At 37.7% G+C, this 20,047-nt stretch overlaps 1 protein-coding gene across 2 annotated transcripts in view; it reads left to right on the top strand.

Moving 5' to 3' along the window:
- Window positions 1-20,047, top strand: part of SPOCK3 (SPARC (osteonectin), cwcv and kazal like domains proteoglycan 3) — a 213,172-nt gene that overhangs the window by 71,190 nt on the left and 121,935 nt on the right. The window contains exon 3 of one of the 2 annotated variants that reach the window (XM_055797782.1): window positions 12,427-12,472. The exons of the other annotated variant lie outside the window; for it this stretch is intronic. Within the exon in view, the coding sequence (XP_055653757.1) occupies window positions 12,427-12,472 (46 nt within the window). The remainder of the gene's footprint in view (window positions 1-12,426; window positions 12,473-20,047) is intronic. 2 annotated transcript variants of the gene reach the window in all.

The following is a 20,047-nucleotide window of genomic DNA, read 5'->3' as shown; positions in this document are numbered from 1 at the left end:
GGATGGCCTCCATTACCTCTGTAGAACTGGAGCACTGGATATAACCCTCGATCTAATTGGATTCTGGGGTTGATTTTAATGATATTAATCAGTCATGCATTTGTATGTAAATTTTTCTATTTTTTTTTTTAAAAAGCAGACTGAGAAAATTCTAGGAATTTGTATTTAATGTAGTGTTGACATTATTAGTTTTACTGAACTTGTACTTCTTGGTCATTTGAAAGCTGAGATGTGATTAAAACCAAACTTGTAATGATATTTTTGATGTTTATAATTTTTTTTTAATTTCAAAATGGAATTTAAGGTAGACATTTGAAACTTTCTTTGTCAAGAAATATATTAAACAGCTTCTTTTATTTCAATTTCTTTTAAAAAATCAAAATTTCATGTGGCTCTTAGTGTTTTAGAGAGAAATTCTAATCAGAGAAAGCTCTGTATGAATAGTAGAAGTCCCGTTGGAATTTTGGGTGCTAGGTATGCATAATGTTCCATACAAAGAAGTTTCAGTAGTACACAATGACCTTGAAATAATAAGGGGAAGCTGCCGATCAAGTTAAGCAAGGCATTTTTTTCAGTAAAAAGAACCTGTATGTGTAACAGTCTAAATTAATCAAACTTGGTATATTTCTAGAAAATGTCTGTTTTGGAAAATAGCAATTTGCTAACAAAAACCTAAACAAGAAAAAAGTCCATGGAAATTCTTAGCCAGCTTTATGCTGACCCCTGCAGTTTAGGTTGTAGAGGTTGCCATTCTCTGTTTGGAAGATGTGGGTGAAATAGTTTGACAGTGCTTTTCTTCAGTATGAATTGAGTAATTGAGACCTAGAGATTTAGGATTGCTTTTCAGACTGTAAAGGTTTGCTTTGCAGGTTGTGTGTTTGCTTATGGTTTTTTTGCAGTCCTGTTTCCTCTACAACTTAATTATTTCTTTAAATTTCCTCAGACCTCTTCCTGTACCAGTTCTATCTTTACTGTTTGTGATTTCTTATCCTTCCTTTGCTTGCCTAGGCTTAACACCAGTCTTATGCAGTCAGTTTGTGAAACACTTCCAAATTCTTTATTTATTTTTTTCAGCTGATTTCCACTTTCTTCTTATAGCATGTCATTCCAGTTCACTGCTGAAAAAATCAGTTGCTAATGATGACTTCCTTCTCCTTATTTTCCTTCATGTGGCAGTTCCACCCTTCTGTCTCCTTGCTTACATCTTTTCTCCTGCCCAGTTATTGGTCCCATTCTACCCATTAGTCTCTTAATGACTGTGTTGCCAGAGCTTGGTTACCAGAAACTAATTTATGACTACTCTGCTTGCTTACCTTATTCCAAATGCCACTTCTTGTTTGGTTTGCTCCAAGCTTCTCACCTGATCTACTTACTGCTTTTGTCCCCAGTCATCAGTTACTTCTATTTTGTTTTTCCTAGCATCCCAGTGTTATAAACTATCATATACACAGGCCAGTTCAGCTATCCAAGCAGGAAAAATAGGTGAATGAAGAAAATAATACATTGCAAAAGGACATTAGAAAAAAATTGTTCCTTTTCTTTAAATATTTGGAGTTAAGAATATTGACATACTGTAAATAGTCAATGACTCAGATAAATTCTAGTTGGAAGGTACCCCTGAGGGACCTATAATCTAGCCTTCCACTCAGAGTTGGGATTGTTGCAACACTGGATTGATCAGGTCAGCCGTGGATTTTTTTACAGTCAAATCTTGAAATCCCCCAAGAACAAAATTGCCACGATCTTGATGAACAGCTTGTTGTGCTGCTGCACTACACTCCTAGTAAATAAATTTTCCCTCTTATGCAGCCTGAACTTCTCAAGCTGCAATGTGTGTGACCTTTGCACCTTGAGCCAATCATTTGGCACTGCTGACAAGAGATGGTAATTGCTCTTCAAATGGTTGCAGGCAGCCAGCCATTAGGCTTCTCATTTTGAGACTAAATAAATCCAGCGTTCTCAAGTTCTCCTGCTGTCCACTATACCTCCCAGGCCATTTTCAACAGTCAGTTGTTTTGCAGCCTGTACCACACATTCCTTCCTAGTTATTCCTTCTTAGATTCAGAACTTTTGAATTCTTATTGAAACTCATTTTTCAGCTGGACAAACCCTCAAGTTAGTGTTCTCTCTGGATTAAGCCTTTGCTGTTCATTGTCATCTGCTTCAGCTAGTTCAGTTGTTTATGGCATGCTTTGTGTTACCATCCAGGTTGTTACTGAAGATGTTAAACAAGATGATCCCTAGAATTGACTCTGGGGTGCTTTGGCCATTAGTGGGACACCGGCTGGATGCAAAGCTTTTGACCACCAATGTAATCAAATTTCAACCCACTTAACTGTCCAGCCATTACTTCCTCAGCTTCCAATTGAATGCCCTATGGGACACTATTATGAAAAGCCTTAGTAAAGTGAAGGTTTGCTACACCTACCACTCTCCCCTTGTTGACAAAGCTTTTTTCATTATAGGAGGCATTGTGGCTGGTCAAGCACTGTAAATCCTTGGTGGGTCTGCACTGAGTATTCTTATCTGTCATGTGCATGGTAAAGGACTCAAAGAGGACATTTTTCCATTGATCATACAGGAACTGAGGTGAGGCTGCCTGGCCTGTAGTTCCCTCCATCTACTTTTTTACATTTTATTTTTTAAGATGCTAGCTTTTTTACTAGTTCCCTGATACGGTCTACCATTTTTCATAGATATAAACCATAGTGTCACGATTGTATCGGCCATCTCTTTCAACACACTTGGGTAAATTTTGCCCAGCCCCATAGATGTGATCCAATCTCTCTGTATAGTCTACTACTGTTCTGCCATGGTTAGTTGTCCTTCTCCACTGTGCCATTGTATGCAAAGGTCAGGGAGTAAGTTTTGCCCTTGTTGCCGACGGCTTGTGCATTAGTGAAGAGTCACCTGAGGAAATTGGGTAACGACCCTTATGAGCAAGCATGTGAAAGTCCCAGAGATGGCCACCTACCTCATATGTCATCTGTTTTTGACTCCTCTCACCTGTTAAGACCACAGATTTTATAGTCTAACAGTCTAGGCTGTAATTTCTGTAGGCTAAGAAACCTGTTTTAAGGCCATCCTCACAAGTTGAATCTTGACAGCATAATAGGAGGAGCGTGGCCAAAACTTATTGTGTGTGTTTGCAGTGAAAAGATGGTTCATTGTTGTGTTTTGTGTTTTGTTCTTTTTTTGTTGTTGTTATTCACAGTGAGAAATTAATTAGGGATTAGATTAGAAGCTTAAAGTGTTCATGCTTTGATACTAATTCCTTCCTTTTCAAAACATTTTCCAGCATTTTCTCAGTGTTTCTGAATATAAGCTTTAGTGAGCATTTGGTATTTCTTGGCAAATTGTTTCAATACTGTGCTATTCAACCCTGCTGTTAGTAATGCTGCTGGTACCAAATAGACAGCCTCCACAGAAATCTTAGTGAATGAGGTCTGTGAAACACGGAGAGAGAGGGCTGAAAAGTGGTGGCTCTTAGCCCAACCTCATCAATGGTGCTAGAAGCTTGAGGCAAAGAAAGGGAGTGGGATAAACATTGATGTGGGGAGTTGAGTGCCAGAATTGTTGGAAGCAGCTATTGATTCTAATTGTTCTTTGCCAGCCCTGTGAATATAGGCCTCAGGGGTGGCATGGTCCAGGAGTCTGGAACAGCAGAGGAGGCTGGCATCAGCCTCCCTGGAGACTTGCATTGAACAGCAAACTAGCATCCTTCCACCTGACACTCCAGCATCCCACTCAGGCAGGCTAGGTGTCAAACAAGTAGGGAAGGAGTTTGCAAGGCTCAGTCTAGCTACAGGTGTTTAGGTTCTTCACTACCAGAGAAGCAATGCTGGTATGTCTGTGGTGGTTCATTATTCTGGAGTTCTTCTTGTATTGATTCTTTGACTTCCTAAACTGATCTTTAAGTTTATCTAATTCCCAGAAGTACTGGATGTGAAGTTGCACTGCCTTTATCTGTGTCTGACATATTTCATGCACTGAACTACTTCTGCTCGTTTTGGCTAAACTAATTATATTTCTAATGGGAAAATTAATCTGGGGAAAAGGAGTCAAATCTGGCTGTATTCACCTTTCTATGTGAGCTTGTGCAAATCTTCTAGACTTTGTTTTTTCTTATTTCTCAAGTCCAAGTAATAAATCTGGCTTTTTTTTTTTTAATTAAACCTTTTTTTTTCACTAAAGAAGGGTTTTTCCTCTGTGCTGCTTTGGAGTGTTAGAAAAGAATCCTTAAAGGTGGCTTCGTGGGAAGCATAAGAGGTATCTCAGCTGATGAGGCCAGGTGGATCATGTTAAAAAGAGTAGAGAGCCAAAAAATTGTCTAGGTAAGCAGTCCCTGCCCTCTTTGAGCTAGTTCTGCTCCTAGTTCTACTGCAGGTTCTTAGTTCCATCCATCATGTAAGGTATGTGCATATTGTCCTACAGATGAAGCAACCTATTGAATGCATCTGGGACAATTAGTAAAAAAATGTGTGCAGGAGCACATGGTCCATCCAGGCTTCTTTCCCTCACAGATGTTCTGAGACACATAAAATGCTGTGATAGTAATTACGGTGTTGGGGAGTGTGGTAGCTATCTTATTGCTTTGAATGCACTATCCTGCAGTTAACTGGCTAAACTAATGCTCCACATGTATAGGACAGAGTGCTCATGTGGCTTATAATAGATCAGATGTTTGGGCAGACACCTGATCTTTCATCAGAGATGAAAATAGCTGATAAGCAGATAGGTATCCACATGCTGCTGAAGAACATGTCTGTATTCTGGATGAGGATTCTAGCAGTATCAAATTTCAGGTTGAATTTCCCAGTACACAAGCATGATGCATTTTCATGGTGTAACTTAGACTTCCCCAACTATGGTTTATGTTTTGGGGTAGTACTCTTGTTAGATGTGGTTGGAGTATCTCAGTTATTTTGTGTGTGCTGCCTGTGGCCCTCGTTTGTTTGTGGAAACTGCAGTGTTTAGGAGTGGTAGATTTCCCATATGATGGAAATGTTGACGGTGTCTCTTCTTTTTATTGCTGTAACACTTCTCCAGGTAACCAGCAATTTAAAGGCTCTACAGGGTAATGGCAATCTTGCTGACATTAGGCTGAAGGTTCTGGAGCAAGATCTAAGTGGGGAAAAAAAAATCTGCCCACTGTTGGTGCTAACTTTCTTTTTCCAGCACTGGAAGGAGGTTGGGACAGAAGTATCAGCTGAGAAGCCTACTACAGCTCTTTCAGAGAGACTTAGAATGTAAATACATTTAAGGGTCACTAGGAAGGTTTGGTGCAGATGAGTCAAACCCTCTGCTATTTGAGACATGCAAAGATGTGAAGGGGAGATACCTCATGGGCTTGTCTGGTGCAGAAGTGAGCTTGAAGCAAGTGGAGGGCTATGGTGTGGAATTGTTGGCTCGATTCAGTTGATTTGTTGAGGTGGAGTCTGAAAATAACATAGCTATCAAACAGCAAAGACCGAGCCTAAAAGAAGTAAGGAGATTCCAGATCAGATGAGAAGCAGATGTATGTACTTGACATGAATATACAAGAAATGGAATAGAAAACCCATTAAGAAGTCCTTGCAGTTATAAACAAGAGAATAGTTTCACGGTTAATAGCAGCAAGGAAAAAATCTAAATCTAATACTGTAGGTTTTTAGTTGTATCAGGAAGCATGTGCAGCCTGAAAGGCTTATGTTTCTGAGATTCATAGAATCATAGAATAGAATTATAGAATCATTTAGGTTAGGAAAGATCTTTAAGATCATGAAGTCCAACTATTAACCTAGGACTGCCAAGTCCTCCACTAAACTGAAGCACTGCATATATGCATTTTTTTAAACACTTCCAGGGATGGTGACTCCACTACCTCACTGGGCAGCCTGCTACAGTGTATGACAGCCCTTTCAGTTGAAAACATTTTTCCTAATATCCAATATAAACCTTCCCTGGCACAACTTGAGGCCATTTCCTCCTGTCCTGTCACTTGCTGTCTGGAAGAAGAGACCTACAACCCCCTCTCGGGCAGCTGTAGGCAGCAATGAGGCCCCCCCGAGCCTCCTTTTTCTCCAGGCTGAACACCCCGGTTCCCTCAGCCGCCCCTGACAAGACTTGTGCTCCAGACCCCCCACCAGCCTCGCTGCCCGTCCCTGGACACGCTCCAGCACCTCCCTGTCCCTCTTGCAGCGAGGGGCCCAAACCTGAACTCGGTACCTGAGGTGCAGCCTCACCAGTGCCGAGCGCAGGGGGACGGTCACTGCCCTTGCCCCGCTGGCCACACCGTTTCAGCCACCAGCCAGGACGCTGCCGGCCTTCCTGGCCACCTGGGCACCCTGCTGGCTCCTGCCCAGCCGGCTGCCAGCCAGCACCCCCAGGCCCTTTCCCCCCAGGCCCTGCCCAGCCGCTCTCCCCCAGCCTGGAGCGCTGTGGGGGGTTGCTGTGACCCAAGGGCAGGGCCCGGCACTGAGCCTGGTGGAACCTCGTACAGTGGCCTTGGCCCATCGGTGCAGCCTGCCCAGACCCTCTGCAGAGCCTCCTGCCCTCAGGCCGACCAACACTCCCACCCAGCTGGGGGCCATCTGCAAACTGGCTGAGGGTGTGCTCCATCCCTTTATTGAGATTGTCAATAAAGGTATTCAACAGGCCTGGCCCCAGCATGGAGCCCTGGGGAGCACTGGCTGCCAGCTGGGTGTAACTCCAGTCACCACCACTCTTTGAGCTCAGCCATCCAGCCAGTTTTTAACCCAGCGTAAATTACACCTGTCTAAGCCATGAGCAGCTAGTTTCTCCAGAAGAATGCTGTAGGACATGGTGTCAGAGGCTTTAGTAAGATCCAGGCAGTCAACATCCACAGCCTTTCCCACTTTTTCTCATCCACTGGATTGGTCACCTTGTCTTACAAGACCAGGTTCATCCAGCAGGACCTGCCTTTCATCAGCCCAGGCTGGCTGGGCCCGACCCCCCAGCTGTGCTGCACGTGCTGTGTGATGGCGCTTGGGGTGACCTGCTCCATCACCTTCCCCGGCACTTAGGTCAGGCTGACAGCCCTGGAGTTCCCTGGATCCTCCTTCTTGCCCTTTTTGTAGATGGGGGTCACACTGGCTAACTTCCAGTCTTCTGGGACCTCCCCAGTTTGCCAGAGCTGTTGATAAATGATGGAGAGTGGCTTGGAGAGTTCCTCTATCAGCTCCCTCAATGCCCTCGGGTGGATCCCATCTGGCCCCATAGATTTGTGTGTGTCCAAGCAGAGCAGCAGGTCACTAACCATTTCCTCCTGGACTGTAGGGACTTCATTCTGCTCCTCATACCTGTCTTCCAGCTCAGGGGGCTGAGTACTCTCAAGGAACAACTGGTCTTGCTATTAAAGACTGAGGTAAAGAAAGCATTAAGTACCTCAGCTTTTTCCTCATCCTTTGTGGCAATGTTCTCCGTGCATCCAATAAAGGATGCAGATTATCCTTGGCCCTCCTTTTGCTTCTAATATATTCGTAAAAACATTTTTTGTTATCTTCTACAGCAGTGGCCAGCCTGAGTTCTAGCTGAGCTTTCACCTCTCTAATCTCCATCCTTGCATGCATAACCTCACAAAATCCTTATAGACCTTATGAGATGCCTTGTCAAAATATGATTTCAAGTCTGTCTGCAGAGTGGAGTATGAAGCTCCTCTTTGATAAAAACAAACTAACCCCTGGGTGTAGGAATAGGGAGGCCAGTAGTAAAATGTATTTTTTAAATTTTGATAAACTGTATAAGATTTGCAATTTTGTATGGGCAGAATTTAGTTTGGTGGTCAATATAGTTCAGGGAACCTTGTCTCTTTCCTGCCTTGGTGACTGTTAGAAGTATTGTTTCTTGCAAGGGCAGTATATATGAAGCAGTATCTCACGCTGAACAACTTTTGCCTGAGTTGGTACTTTGTAAGTGGCACAATTAATATTTCTGTTATACAGCCTTTGCTTTAGTAGTGAAGTTATACTTGGGTGAAGTATAAAAATAATTATGAATTCAGGAAACTGCTTCCATTTAAGTGCATTCTCTGACGTAAATCAACTTTGATTCTAATATGTTGGCTTTTATTGTGTAGCCCGTAATACATGAAATAATACATGAAACAAGGGCTGGATTTGCTTTATTCATTTTTTTTTTAAGGTGTACCTTGGTCTGAAAATACTTGTTTGGAAACTGTGTTTCTTGCTGTAGGACGCCTGATGTTCTCTGAGTCAAGCTCATTATATCTACCATGTACCATTCTGTTCTTTAGCAACATAAATTTCTGTTGGATAATAATTCAAGTGATGTCAGCGGTATGTGGCAGCGTCTTCAGAAACAGTTGGAGAGGAACTATCAATGAAATGCTGTAACAAATGCTGTACACAAGTAAAGAAAATTAATAGGATCATATTTTGGTATCTGTATTGAAAGCTGAAAACTTTTGTTGCATAGCTACATTGTCAGATACGATTTTTTCCAGTTAGTCTTTTTCTTTTACTGTACTTAAATGTGTATTTCTTAAAACTCATATAAGACCTGCTTTTTTAAGAATGAAGGTAGAAGAACATAGCAGAATATAGAAGTCTGAAAAGAACCAATGAAAGTGTTCAAGGCAAAATACTTCCCCCACCTTGTTTTGAAAAGCTTTTCTGATTAAGCTGCTTGTGGTCATTTTGAATCCTTTCTTAAGGCTGTTAGATTTTCACAGTACATACGTGATATTTTTTTAAGGTAATCCATTTTCAGGAAAAAATATTTATTAGTCTCAAAGTGCTTATGTAATTGTAGTAAGTGTAACTTCAGTTCTTAGAAATACTTCATCACTATGAATGACCCTTACTGACCATAATGCTTAAACACGCATAATTTTAAGGCATGGATATTAAACTCCATGATACATAGGTATTAGAAGTGTTTTATGTGTCTTTCAGAGAAAAACTTGAAAGAGTTACTGACATTTCACGTAGTTTCAAGTAGAGCAGTAAGGATGTTTCTATTTAAAATGCCTGGATACCTTTAGCTAGAAAGTGTTTGAAAAATGGTATGGTTACCGTAAAAAAAATTGTGACTTTATTCTCTATGCTTTTGCAACCTGCCCTTTAATATGCTCAGGACTAAAGCAGTGAAGCCTCTGAAGAAAATCAGAAGTCATAGTTCTGTCCTGAGGCATTACCTTTTGCATTTATAGATTGTTAAAGGATAATTTGGCTAGAGATGCTGTGATGCAGCTCAGCCTTCACTGTAAACCCTGTATTTGTTCATTCTGGTTTTAATTTTAAATTAAAATCATGAAAAACGAGGCTTTGCAATTTATTGAATCATCTTGATGATATTCTGAAGAACATTACAGTAATCAAACTCTTATTGACTGAAGATCAGGAAAGGTCTGAATGTAACAGGAAGCCAGGTCCTTATACATATGATAAGTTAGATAGCTTTAGAAATACTTGTAAAATTGTGGAACTGCAATTTGTTGAAGCAATTTCCTTACTTAATCTGAGAACCAATTAACTATTTTATTTTGGTTTTACAGGCACTTAAAGGTTTTGTTTACAATATCCAGTAACGGACTTTAAGTAACAAGTGAATGAGAAATTAAATTTTCAGGAAAATCAGTATAGATATATATGGTATATTGGGTACATGTATTTTGGATTTAAGACAGAAAGTTCCATGCAAACTATAATCCATTTAAACCATAGTGCAATTCGAAAAAAACAAAACTGCTTTCTCAGCCTAAAAAGAAAATGGAAGAGTGGGCATGATGGGGAGAAGAATACAGAACAAAGTAGTTGTTACTGTGTTGTGTATAGATGCGTAGTGCTGATTCATCTTGAATGCTCCGAGCAATTCTTGTCATACCCTATCTAAGAAGTAGACTTGGAGAAGATTCAGAGAAGGGTAACAAGAAAGGTATGGAGTGGCTTTGTAGACAGAAGTCAGTCAACTAAGACTCTTCTAGAAATGCCTGAGGGATGTTATATTTGGGATCTGTGAAGTTGTCAGCAGTATGGCCATGAACAAGAATTGATGTATCTTCTGGTTGGTTTAAGGCCAAATTGGGAACATTGTAATTTATACAAACCCTACTTCTACTTTCTTCTTTACATAATGCAAGGTGCTTTGCCTTAGAAGGGATTTTTGTCTAGCAGGATGACTACTCTTCTAGTCATTAGCCTTATGTTCTAGTTATTCTAACTTTTCTTCATTAGCCTTATGTTCTAGTTATTCTAACTTTTCTTCATTTTAATAATAAATTGCTGTGATTTAATCCCAGCTGGCAACTAAGTACCATGCAGCTGCTTGCTTACCCATAACACTGGGGTGGGGGTGGTATGGGGAAGAGAACTGGGAAAAAAGGTAAAACTTATGGGTTGCAGTAAGAACCCATATATATAAGTATAATAATTGAAATACAAGAAAATAAAAGTAAGAATTGTAATGGAATGGAGAGACAGGGAGAGGGGAATAAAACCCAAAAGAAAAAAAAAAATTATTGCAAAATACAGTTGCTTACGACCCGCTGACTGATGCCCAGGCCCTCCCCAGGCAGTGATTGGCTGGCCCTGGTGAAACCCCCCCAGTTTATACACTGAGCACGACGGTCTGTGGCACGGAACGTGACTTTGGCTGGTCCGGGTCAGCTGTCCCGGCTCTGCTCCCTCCCGGCTTCTCATGTCCCTCCTCACTGGCAGGGCACGGGAAAGGGAAAAGCCCTTGATACAGAGTAAGCCCTGCTCAGCAGCAATGGGAACATCAGTGTGTTATCAACATTGTTCTCATGCTAAATCCAAAACAAAGCACTGTACCAGCTACTAAGAAGAAAATTAGTTCTATCCTGGACAAAGCCAGGACATAAATATATTTTGTGAATAGGTTTATGGTGGGTAAACATTACTGATTTAGTAGGAATAGAAAGAGAATCTACTACTTTCATGTTTTTTCATGAATTGAAAGTTTTGCCAGTGTGGTTTGATTCATGGAACAGTGTTGCATTAAAGCTGGCTCAGACCTGAACATCATGGCAGGAATAACATCTCCATAGTTACAATTAGGAGGGATATAATTGGAAAAGACTATAATAATTTCTGCTTGTCTCTTGAATGATTTATAAAAAAAAATATTTTATATGCCTTTCAGTATTTAATTTCAAAAAATAGTAATTAGAGGGAAATAACATAAACTGATTCATAGATTGTTAATCTGAGCAGCATTGGAGGAAAGGAATACATAAGTATTGGTACAGAACTATGGTTCTGTTCTGCACTTTCTGATTCTGCTGATTTCGTTCTTCCTTGTTCAAAGCACACATTCCCATAACGATTTTACAAATAAAACATTATCAGTGAAATGCGGTTTAGGCTGTAACCATTTTTTTTCCCTTTTTTTTTTTTTTTTTCCCTTTGCAGTAAAACTGTTGAAGTATTAAAACCCAGAGTGTACCCTTTCCTTTAAAGATGTGCATTTTGAAGTTGTACTTATGTGAATTTGGCAACTGTGCAGGACTCATATTTTCCCAGTAGTTCAGTTTTTATAAATTTAAGTTTCTTTATGGTGGTCTTGGTCGTCTTTTAGCAAGTGCTACGGAACTGCTTTATGCTGCAAGTCTGCAGTTTGTGAACCTTAATTTATGCAGACGTTAAATTGTTGGGTACAGTCTTTTAATGTTTTGTTCTAGAGAAGACAAGTTAAGTAACACATAATAAATATTTCTAGTATTTTTTCTGCTCCATCTATTATCTGAGGTGTGCAGATAAATTTATTTAATCTCAGCTATGAGTTTGTAATTTATTGTCAAATTTCTTAAAATCTTGAAAGCAATTTATTTGGTTTTCCTTCTTGCAATTGCAGCATAATACAGCTGATGACATAATTGGGGTATTTTATGTTTAGGAAGACGATTTGTAGAAAATAGAGCTAATTAGACTTATTTAATGACAGTTCTTAAGTGGTGCAGTTGAAAACTACATAGCTTAATATGTACTTTTCTAAAATGCATGTATCATTCTTTAAAATGTAGTTATGTTTCATTGATGGTGACTTTGGAGCTTTGAATGGAAAATGTAATTTTAAGTTTTACAGTATGTTAGAACTTAAAGTACAGGAAAAATACTGTAACATTTTAAAAGCAATTTTAGAAACATTACCTATGTAAGTAATGTGAAAAGTACTTTTACTATTCTAAATGCTAGTAAGTAACACTGAATAACATTTTTACTAAATGAGTACAAATGGCCTCTGAATTATGCAGTTTTATTCTATATAAAGTGATTTGTCCCATTATGATGACTGTAATCTTTTTCTTATTTGTTTTTTACTGCTTGCCTTTTCTAGGAAGTAGAGGTTGGTATACATCTTCTGTCTTTCATGATTCTGTGAGTTTTTCATGTGTACATTGATTCCTTATATTTTACTAAATGTAGGTTGTTTCTCCCTCTCCAGGATGATTATTTTCGTACATGGAGTCCAAGTAAACCATTTGATCAAGGTAAGATTCTGCTACTAGTTATTTGTATGGGTAAAATTTAAGTATTTTAATTATTCCTGCTCTAGAGAACCTACAGAATTCATTGAATTTGTATCATTTTCTCCCTCTTTGAATAAGTCATTTAAAGAGGGCCACAAATTCAGCCTAATCATAATTTTATATCTGTGATTTTTGCAAACTTTTATTGATCAGAGGCAGAGATGGGAGCAATAGGAACCTCCAAAGTAGCTTGAAGTTTCCGCTCATACAAACAAGTTCATGGGGTTTGGGAGGTTTTGTTTTATTTATATATTTAAGTGAAGCTTAAGCAATGTTGTGTTTTCAGTAGGACATTCGAAAAAACCTGCCAGGCGTGCAATTTGATATTTGTCTTTTGCAGTTAAAAAACCCTGTCATTAAAACGTTGAAAGTCTCTTTATATCTGGCTGATAAAAGATCTAGAAAAACAGTTTTGGAAGTCTGTCATGTTCAAGTGATCTGTCTTGAGGCAAAATATAGATGGAGCTTTGAGAATGCTGAAGTACAACTATTTCAGCCTTAGAATAATTTAGGCAAATGCAGCAATTTTTCATATTAAACATTCCCTCCCCAGGCACTGGAACTTAATATTTACTGTCAATATAATCCACTTCATGCATGTTGTTTCAAAGTGTGTGACAACTATTATCAAGCTACTAAGAATCTTGACAGAAGAATTTTTTTTTTAATTGCTACAAGATGCACTTCAGAGGCTTCGTCTTTTCTGATAATACCAATGGTACAAATGCAATGAAGAAACAGTGTAGGGGCCTGTGCACAAGAGACCAAGATAAAAATATGTTGCAAAAATAATGTTTAAAGAATTTTCTCCATAGTGGATACAGACTTTTAAGGGAAATTTATAATTAATTGTAGTTTATTGTCACCACATCTCTTAGAGATGAATTTTCCACCATGTTCTATGTCTTTGTCACTTTAATTCATGATTTAATTTAATTCAGGTAGTAAGCCTGTTAAAGGCAATGCCTTAGTTTCTTAAATGAAGGCACCTGGCTTTTTTTTTTCTCTCCCAAAAAATGGAAGAGAGTTAGGAGGAGGGGAAAAAGTCACATTTATGTTATCACTACTCTGTGAATTGTGGTGATTTTCCTCTGGTTTGGTGAAAATTTGTAAATGTTGATTTAGATCCATGGCAGCCTGAGTGTTTTACAACCTGCCAGTTTCTCAGACCATGATTCTCTCCTCATTATATGCTAGTACAATATGAAAAAGCACTTGACTTTACAAAAGGTTACTTTCTTTTGGTGAAGTATGTCATCTAAGAAACAGGCTTATCACTTCACTAGAAAATACCTTTAGTCCATTCATTTTCTTCTTTGTTTTTCGATAGAGGGGCAGGGTCTGCACATATGTTTTTAGTATGAGAACTGAAATAGGTAATGCTTTAACGATTTATTGGTGGCAAAATCTTTTATGAGAAGACATTGAATTGAACATGCTGTAAACTTTGGTCGTGGGTGGTTTTTCTTTTCTTCTTATCACATACTTGATAGATTTTGGTTTTTTTTGTTTGGGGTTTTTTTCCCCGATTTTTTTTCCACCAGATTCACACTTTTACATGCTCTAGCTTGTTGCATTACTCTGAATTCTCTGGGGATCCTGATGCTAACGTTTGTAGAATAATTTTCTGAATTTGCAAACCACCAAACTATGAAAACATGTTAAAGTTATCTATCCTACATTGTTTGCAAAATCATTGTGTATTGGGTAGTGAATATTTTAAAAGCATGCCTACAGTGTTCAACTTTCTATTTTCGTAACCTTGTTTACTGAGAATTAACGTTGAAAAGTGAAATGTATTTGCTGATTAGTTTTATCTACATTTTACTGTGTCATTTATAACTGAAAAACAAATAATGCTAGTTGAAAACACTTTTAAATAATAAAAGGTACCTGAATTTCTATTTTTAAAAAATGTTCCCAGTGTCTTAATTTGTTAGTATGCTATTTAAAGAATATCAGGTACTTTTACCTGCCAGTGCACTGCTTTTCTTTTTTCCTGCAATAACTGCTACAGTCTTTGTATTGAATTTAGCAATGTTATTTAATTGAGCAGTATGTCAAAAATTTACAGCTTCCCAAGAATTAGATGCTTTCTGGACTCTGACTGACATGCAGTATTCTTTATCAGAAACTTGTATGCTGTTACTTCTTTGAAAGTCTGTAAATGACATTACTGACTAGGTCTGGGAGATAAGCTAAAAGATAAGTTTCCCAGTCAGTATCTTGGTCTCCATATTGGCAGTATTGGCTTCCTTTTACTTTTGGGTATAATGGGAAATGATTTTTTGAAACATAGCAAAATATTCCTGAGAATAAAATAGTACTATGGAAGAACAATATAGTTGTTCATACATTCAGGCCTCTCTCATCAGAATGGAAAGGTGATCATGGGTGATGCTTTGTGGGAAGACCATTCATACTCTGAAGTGTGGCAGCCTTGCAAATGACAGTTCCTTAGGAGTGAATGTGATGTTTGTGATTTACTGAAATCAGGTCTTTTATGATTTCCTGTGTTTGCCAATAACAGACATACGGCAGTGACAATGTCTGCACACACCCCCCCCCCCCCCCCCCCCTTTTATTATTTAATAGGATAGGAAAAAAGTGAGAGTTGGTAGAATATAAAAGCTTAAGTTTCAGGTGTAGATTTTGATAGTCTCAGGAAGTGTTTTTCCAAAGCTGTGCCATAAGTAAGTGCTGCATCAGTGCCATTCCACTCCAGTTGCGTACCGCTTCACTACTAAGTTTAAAACAAGGTTTAGATATTAATTAGCTTTTTACTCTCAGTAACCATATGTGTAGGCTGATGTATTTTTCATCTCTTTTTTTTTTTTTTTCTTTAACTAAAGTGAACTATTCAAAACAATAAATAGGGACATCATGAATTGCTGACTGTGGAGCCCTGTGATTTGTTGGGGCTTGTTGCAAGCCAAGCTGGCTGTGTTAGGGAATGTTTACGAGGGTTTCCCCTTCAATCTTCTGTTACTGCCATTCTGGTTTATGCAGCAGCTACTCTCTCAAGTGAGAGCATTCCATTAAAAACATTCTCCCAAATGAAAATGCGAAACTCCTAAGTGAAGTACAGATTTTTAAAATATAGAGATAAACTTGCAGTAAGGGACTAAGATTGCTCAATAAAGATGGTGTTTAGACAGGAGCAGTAACAACTTTCCATGTCTGTTGTGGCAATGTTTGTAATAACACTGCTGAAAGGACAGGCAGATAAGTTCTTTGAAGACATAAATAAATAATATCCTTAACTTACCTCTGTCTGTGTTACATTTCATTTTATTGGTTTTATCAATATTTGGCTTCTCAGAAACTTACCTATAAATCTGTGAAAGTATGGAATAAGCAAAGAATCTTCTTGGCATTAAAAGATTCGAAGTCCAAGTATACTAGACAGATTATTTTTTTCTGTTTATTATGAAAACAATGGATTATAGGAATCACCAGTGCTTTTACAGATATTTTTTTTCCTTTGCTGATTTAAATTACAGCAACTTTACGTGGTGAATTTATAAATAGATATTTATTTGGAAGCTTTAAAATCTATATATGAACAAAATATGAAGACCTTTAAACTGCATAAACCCCAGCTAACTACATGAAATAGAAGTGGTGGTGGAAAATTTAGCTTTATGCCTGTGTTTTCAAATTGTTACTTGCCATTTAAAAAAAAAAAAAAAACAAACCTCAATCTCTATTACACCCCTTTGTCTTTTAGGCTGTGGTATAGGTATGTGGTACACATGTAACTCCTTGTTGATACCACTAGTAGTCAGGCAAATATATTCTCATTATTTAAGTTTATTATTTTGTGTGTCCATATTCTGCTCAAAATCAGTAATATATGGGGACATTTTTCAAATTATTTTCAGCCAACACCCGTATTTATTTGCAGGTAGCATTTTTGAGGAACCAGTGCTTGCCATGTAGGCATATCTTTGAGGTCTACACATAGTTACTATTTTTGAAAGATTTATGAGTTTTAAAGCCTTTTCTAAGATTGTCATAGATTTACTGTTTATGGATAATATATTTTTCAAAATGCATCTATAATCTGAATCCGAATCTTAATGCTGGTATTTGATAATATTTGAAAAGTCAGTGGTCCAGCAAATCAATAGTCTTGCGTATGATAATAAAATGAATGTCTTAATAGTGTCTTAAATTCACTCTTCTATACTTTGATGAATTTTGAAAGGCATTCTTATGGTGATATGATAAAGTATGTCAAAATTGCTCAGATACATCTGTGTAATTCCACTGGTATATTAGTAAGAGTGGTTGTATGGACTTACAGGTCCAAACATTCCAGGAGGTTAACCCTTACCATAAAAAAGTATGCTGATACTTACTTCTGGGCTGCAGAGTCTAAGTTACTTTAAAAGATGGAAAAACACTATGATTTCCAAAAGATGGAAAAATACTATGGTTTCCATTGCAATCTGCCAACGCCATTCCTTAAAGCAACATCTGACATTTGTCCAAAGAGTGCTTGTTGCCATGGAAATTGTTTGCTTATATGCATCTAAGATAGAAAAACATATTTAAATAAATGTTTTGACTGTATATGATACCTAGATATACATACACATATAAATGTTCATGTAGTTCCATAAATATCACAATGGAAGTTCTTAATGAACAATCACGTGGGGCAGATGTTGGAATAAATGTGAATGTTCTGTTGTAATTAGTTACTGCTAAAAGGCAGGTTTTGATCTTACAGTAGTTTTAGAAACAACCTGTTTTGTGTCTTGGACTGTTCCAAGTTGAATATTTTAGTAGCTTTAGTGTATGTTTTATCATTGTTTCCTCAAATTATATAAAAAAAACCCCAACCAAACAAAAAAAAAGCAAAAAACCCAACTTACACTTTTTCTTCACATACCACTTTCACATCAGATAAAAATATACAGGATACTTTTGGTACATTTTATCTTTAGATTAAGATGATAGCAGAGCTTGGAGTGTGTAGCTATTAAATAAAATTGCATACACAAAAACACTGGTGTAATTTTTTAAAGCGGAAAGGATGTTTTCCTTTGCTCAATAGAAATACCTTGGAGGAACAGTGGAGTATTTTCATGTAATGGAAAAAATATGAAATGACATTTCCATGGAGGGTGAACACCCTGAAGGTATAGTTGGGTTTGTAGATATATTTTTAACATTTCTTGTAGACCATTCCACTGGACTGTTTTTCGCTTTTATAGCATTGGGTTATATTAGATGTCTGTTTACGGTACAAATATTGTAGATACCATTTTACAGCAGAAATAGATTTTGAAACAATTTCAAACACATTTTAATTGAGTCTGTCTTTTACCTTTTTATGTTTCATCTACCTAGTTCTGTAATAATCTGGGTAAATAAGGATATGCAAATACATGCAAACACATCTCTATAATTTGTGAATATATTTCTGTACTGTGAACTGAAACCATTTAGAGGCATATTCAATAAAATCATTTGATTCACTCATTTGCAAGCCCTGGGAAGTCATAAAGGAATTTTAATGAAGATCCATTAGCTGAAGACTGTTAAAACAGTCATGTAGACTTAACTTTGCCACATTTGATATGTATGCTCATGATCTCGTTTTTATAGCAAAACTATTGATGTTTTTAAACTAGAAATATATATCCATCACTTTCAAGATAAATTGCAGTACTGTGCAATTAAAATGTATCACTTTAAACATAGTTTAGTCTTGATAGTAAATAAGCACAAAATATTTTTAACAGCTCGGCAGTTCTGTTCTTTTTGAAATGCATAGTGTCCTACAAAGGCACCATGCCTTTATCTGAGCCAACATTTTAATCTGGTGAACAGTTTAACCAGCTTCAGGTCTTTAGGTATGTTTAGGGATTCTGTTCCCCAAGAAAATTCACTACATCTTGTGTGAAACAGATTCCCACTGTTTTTAGTTTCAGCCTTGCCTGAAAAGATCTTTCGTAGATTTCTGAGGAACACTTTAATGGTGCCTTTTCTTCATTATCTGGTGCTGTGCTTTAGTGGCTATTTTATTATTTCTCTTTCATACTATTTTCTGCTGTGGTAACACCATGAAAGTCCCTTGTCCTTTACAGTTCACAGTCCTGGCTCCTAACTCAGGTTCATTGGGTAGTACATATCTGCTTTTCTAGTTGTGGATCTCAAATTGTTTCAGTATTTATTTATGCAGAATAATTGAACGGATTCTAAATTCTTAGAGCTATGTTAAGAAAGACTGTATAAAGGATTTTTACTGGGGCTAAACCTAGCCCGTAACATGAGATTTTGCTTGCCTTCAGTAGCAGGTTAACCCCTTGTTCCTGCTCCCCTGCCATCCTTGCTTTATGCCCTGATGTAAGGTCTGTAGAGTTACCAAATCTTGAATTATCATAAGATAAATGAAAAATATTATTTTTTTGTTTGTTTGTTTTAACCTGGCTAGACCATGGATTCAGGTAGCCATTCAAACCAGCAAGTAGTTATGTCAGAAAAGTAGGAATGTAGCACAGGGCTACAGTGACGGGCTAGAGGCCGCGCACCAGAGCTGCTAAAGCTGGCGATGCTGAGCGAAGTGTGTGGGGGACTGTTTCTTTTCACTTCACAAACCTGCTACAGTTTAGTGCTGCAAATGTCTTTAAGTCTTCCTACTTCTGTCTACTGTGCTGGGATGTCCCAGCTAACTGTTTTGAGTCATGGGGGCCATCAGTTCCTGAGGAATATGTGCCCGACGAAGTTGTGGCATGTGCTATGACTGCTGCTTCTTTACAGGCTCACCTAATGAACGGCCTAGTGAGCTTTCTTATGTTTGCCACAGGAATTTAATAAGAAAGCTCGTAAAATAGCTAATAGAGGAGTTATTAAGAATATGAAGTCTGAAATCACGCGTTATTGTTTAGTGGTGAGGGAAAAAGAAATTGCTTAATAAATCTTTTTACAAACACTAACCAAAGAAAGAATGCAAAGAACAAAAAAAGACATACGTAGTTTTTCATGAACTTGACTAGAAGAATGACAGTTCTTAAAGTACACTTTACATCTTAAAAGTTGCCTTTTTGACCCATTTTTATCTGACCTCCTCATATTTAAAAAACTGTTTCCTTATTTAATTTGTTTTCTTAACCAAAATGTTTCTTGTTTGTTTCTGTATTCCTGTTTATCTCTAGTTGACATATACATAACTCCTTCTTAATTTTTAATTTACAGCGTGTAAAGAACATACATCCCAGGACAAATAAGTTGCAGTATGGCATTGGCATGTAAAATTCCTTTTAGTAACCTCTGTGCTGTTCTTGTATTTTGATGGATAGGACTGTGAGAGAATGATAGGATTTCAGGATTATGCCTGAAGTTCTTATGTAATTAACATAAATTGTGCTCTTATTTATCATTTTTGAAACTTAAAAATACACTTGACCTCACATGCCAGAATGTACATGGCCAGCAGAAAAAAAAAAATAAAATATTTGGACCTTGAATATATTAGATTTTAGAACCAGTGAGATGGACTAAAGGACAGATCCAGAAGTTTGT

Source organism: Falco peregrinus, chromosome 2 (assembly GCF_023634155.1).
Source record: "Falco peregrinus isolate bFalPer1 chromosome 2, bFalPer1.pri, whole genome shotgun sequence".
NCBI lineage: Eukaryota > Metazoa > Chordata > Aves > Falconiformes > Falconidae > Falco > Falco peregrinus.
Note: the sequence above shows the minus strand (reverse complement) of the source record. Positions and strands in the feature narration are given on the sequence as shown.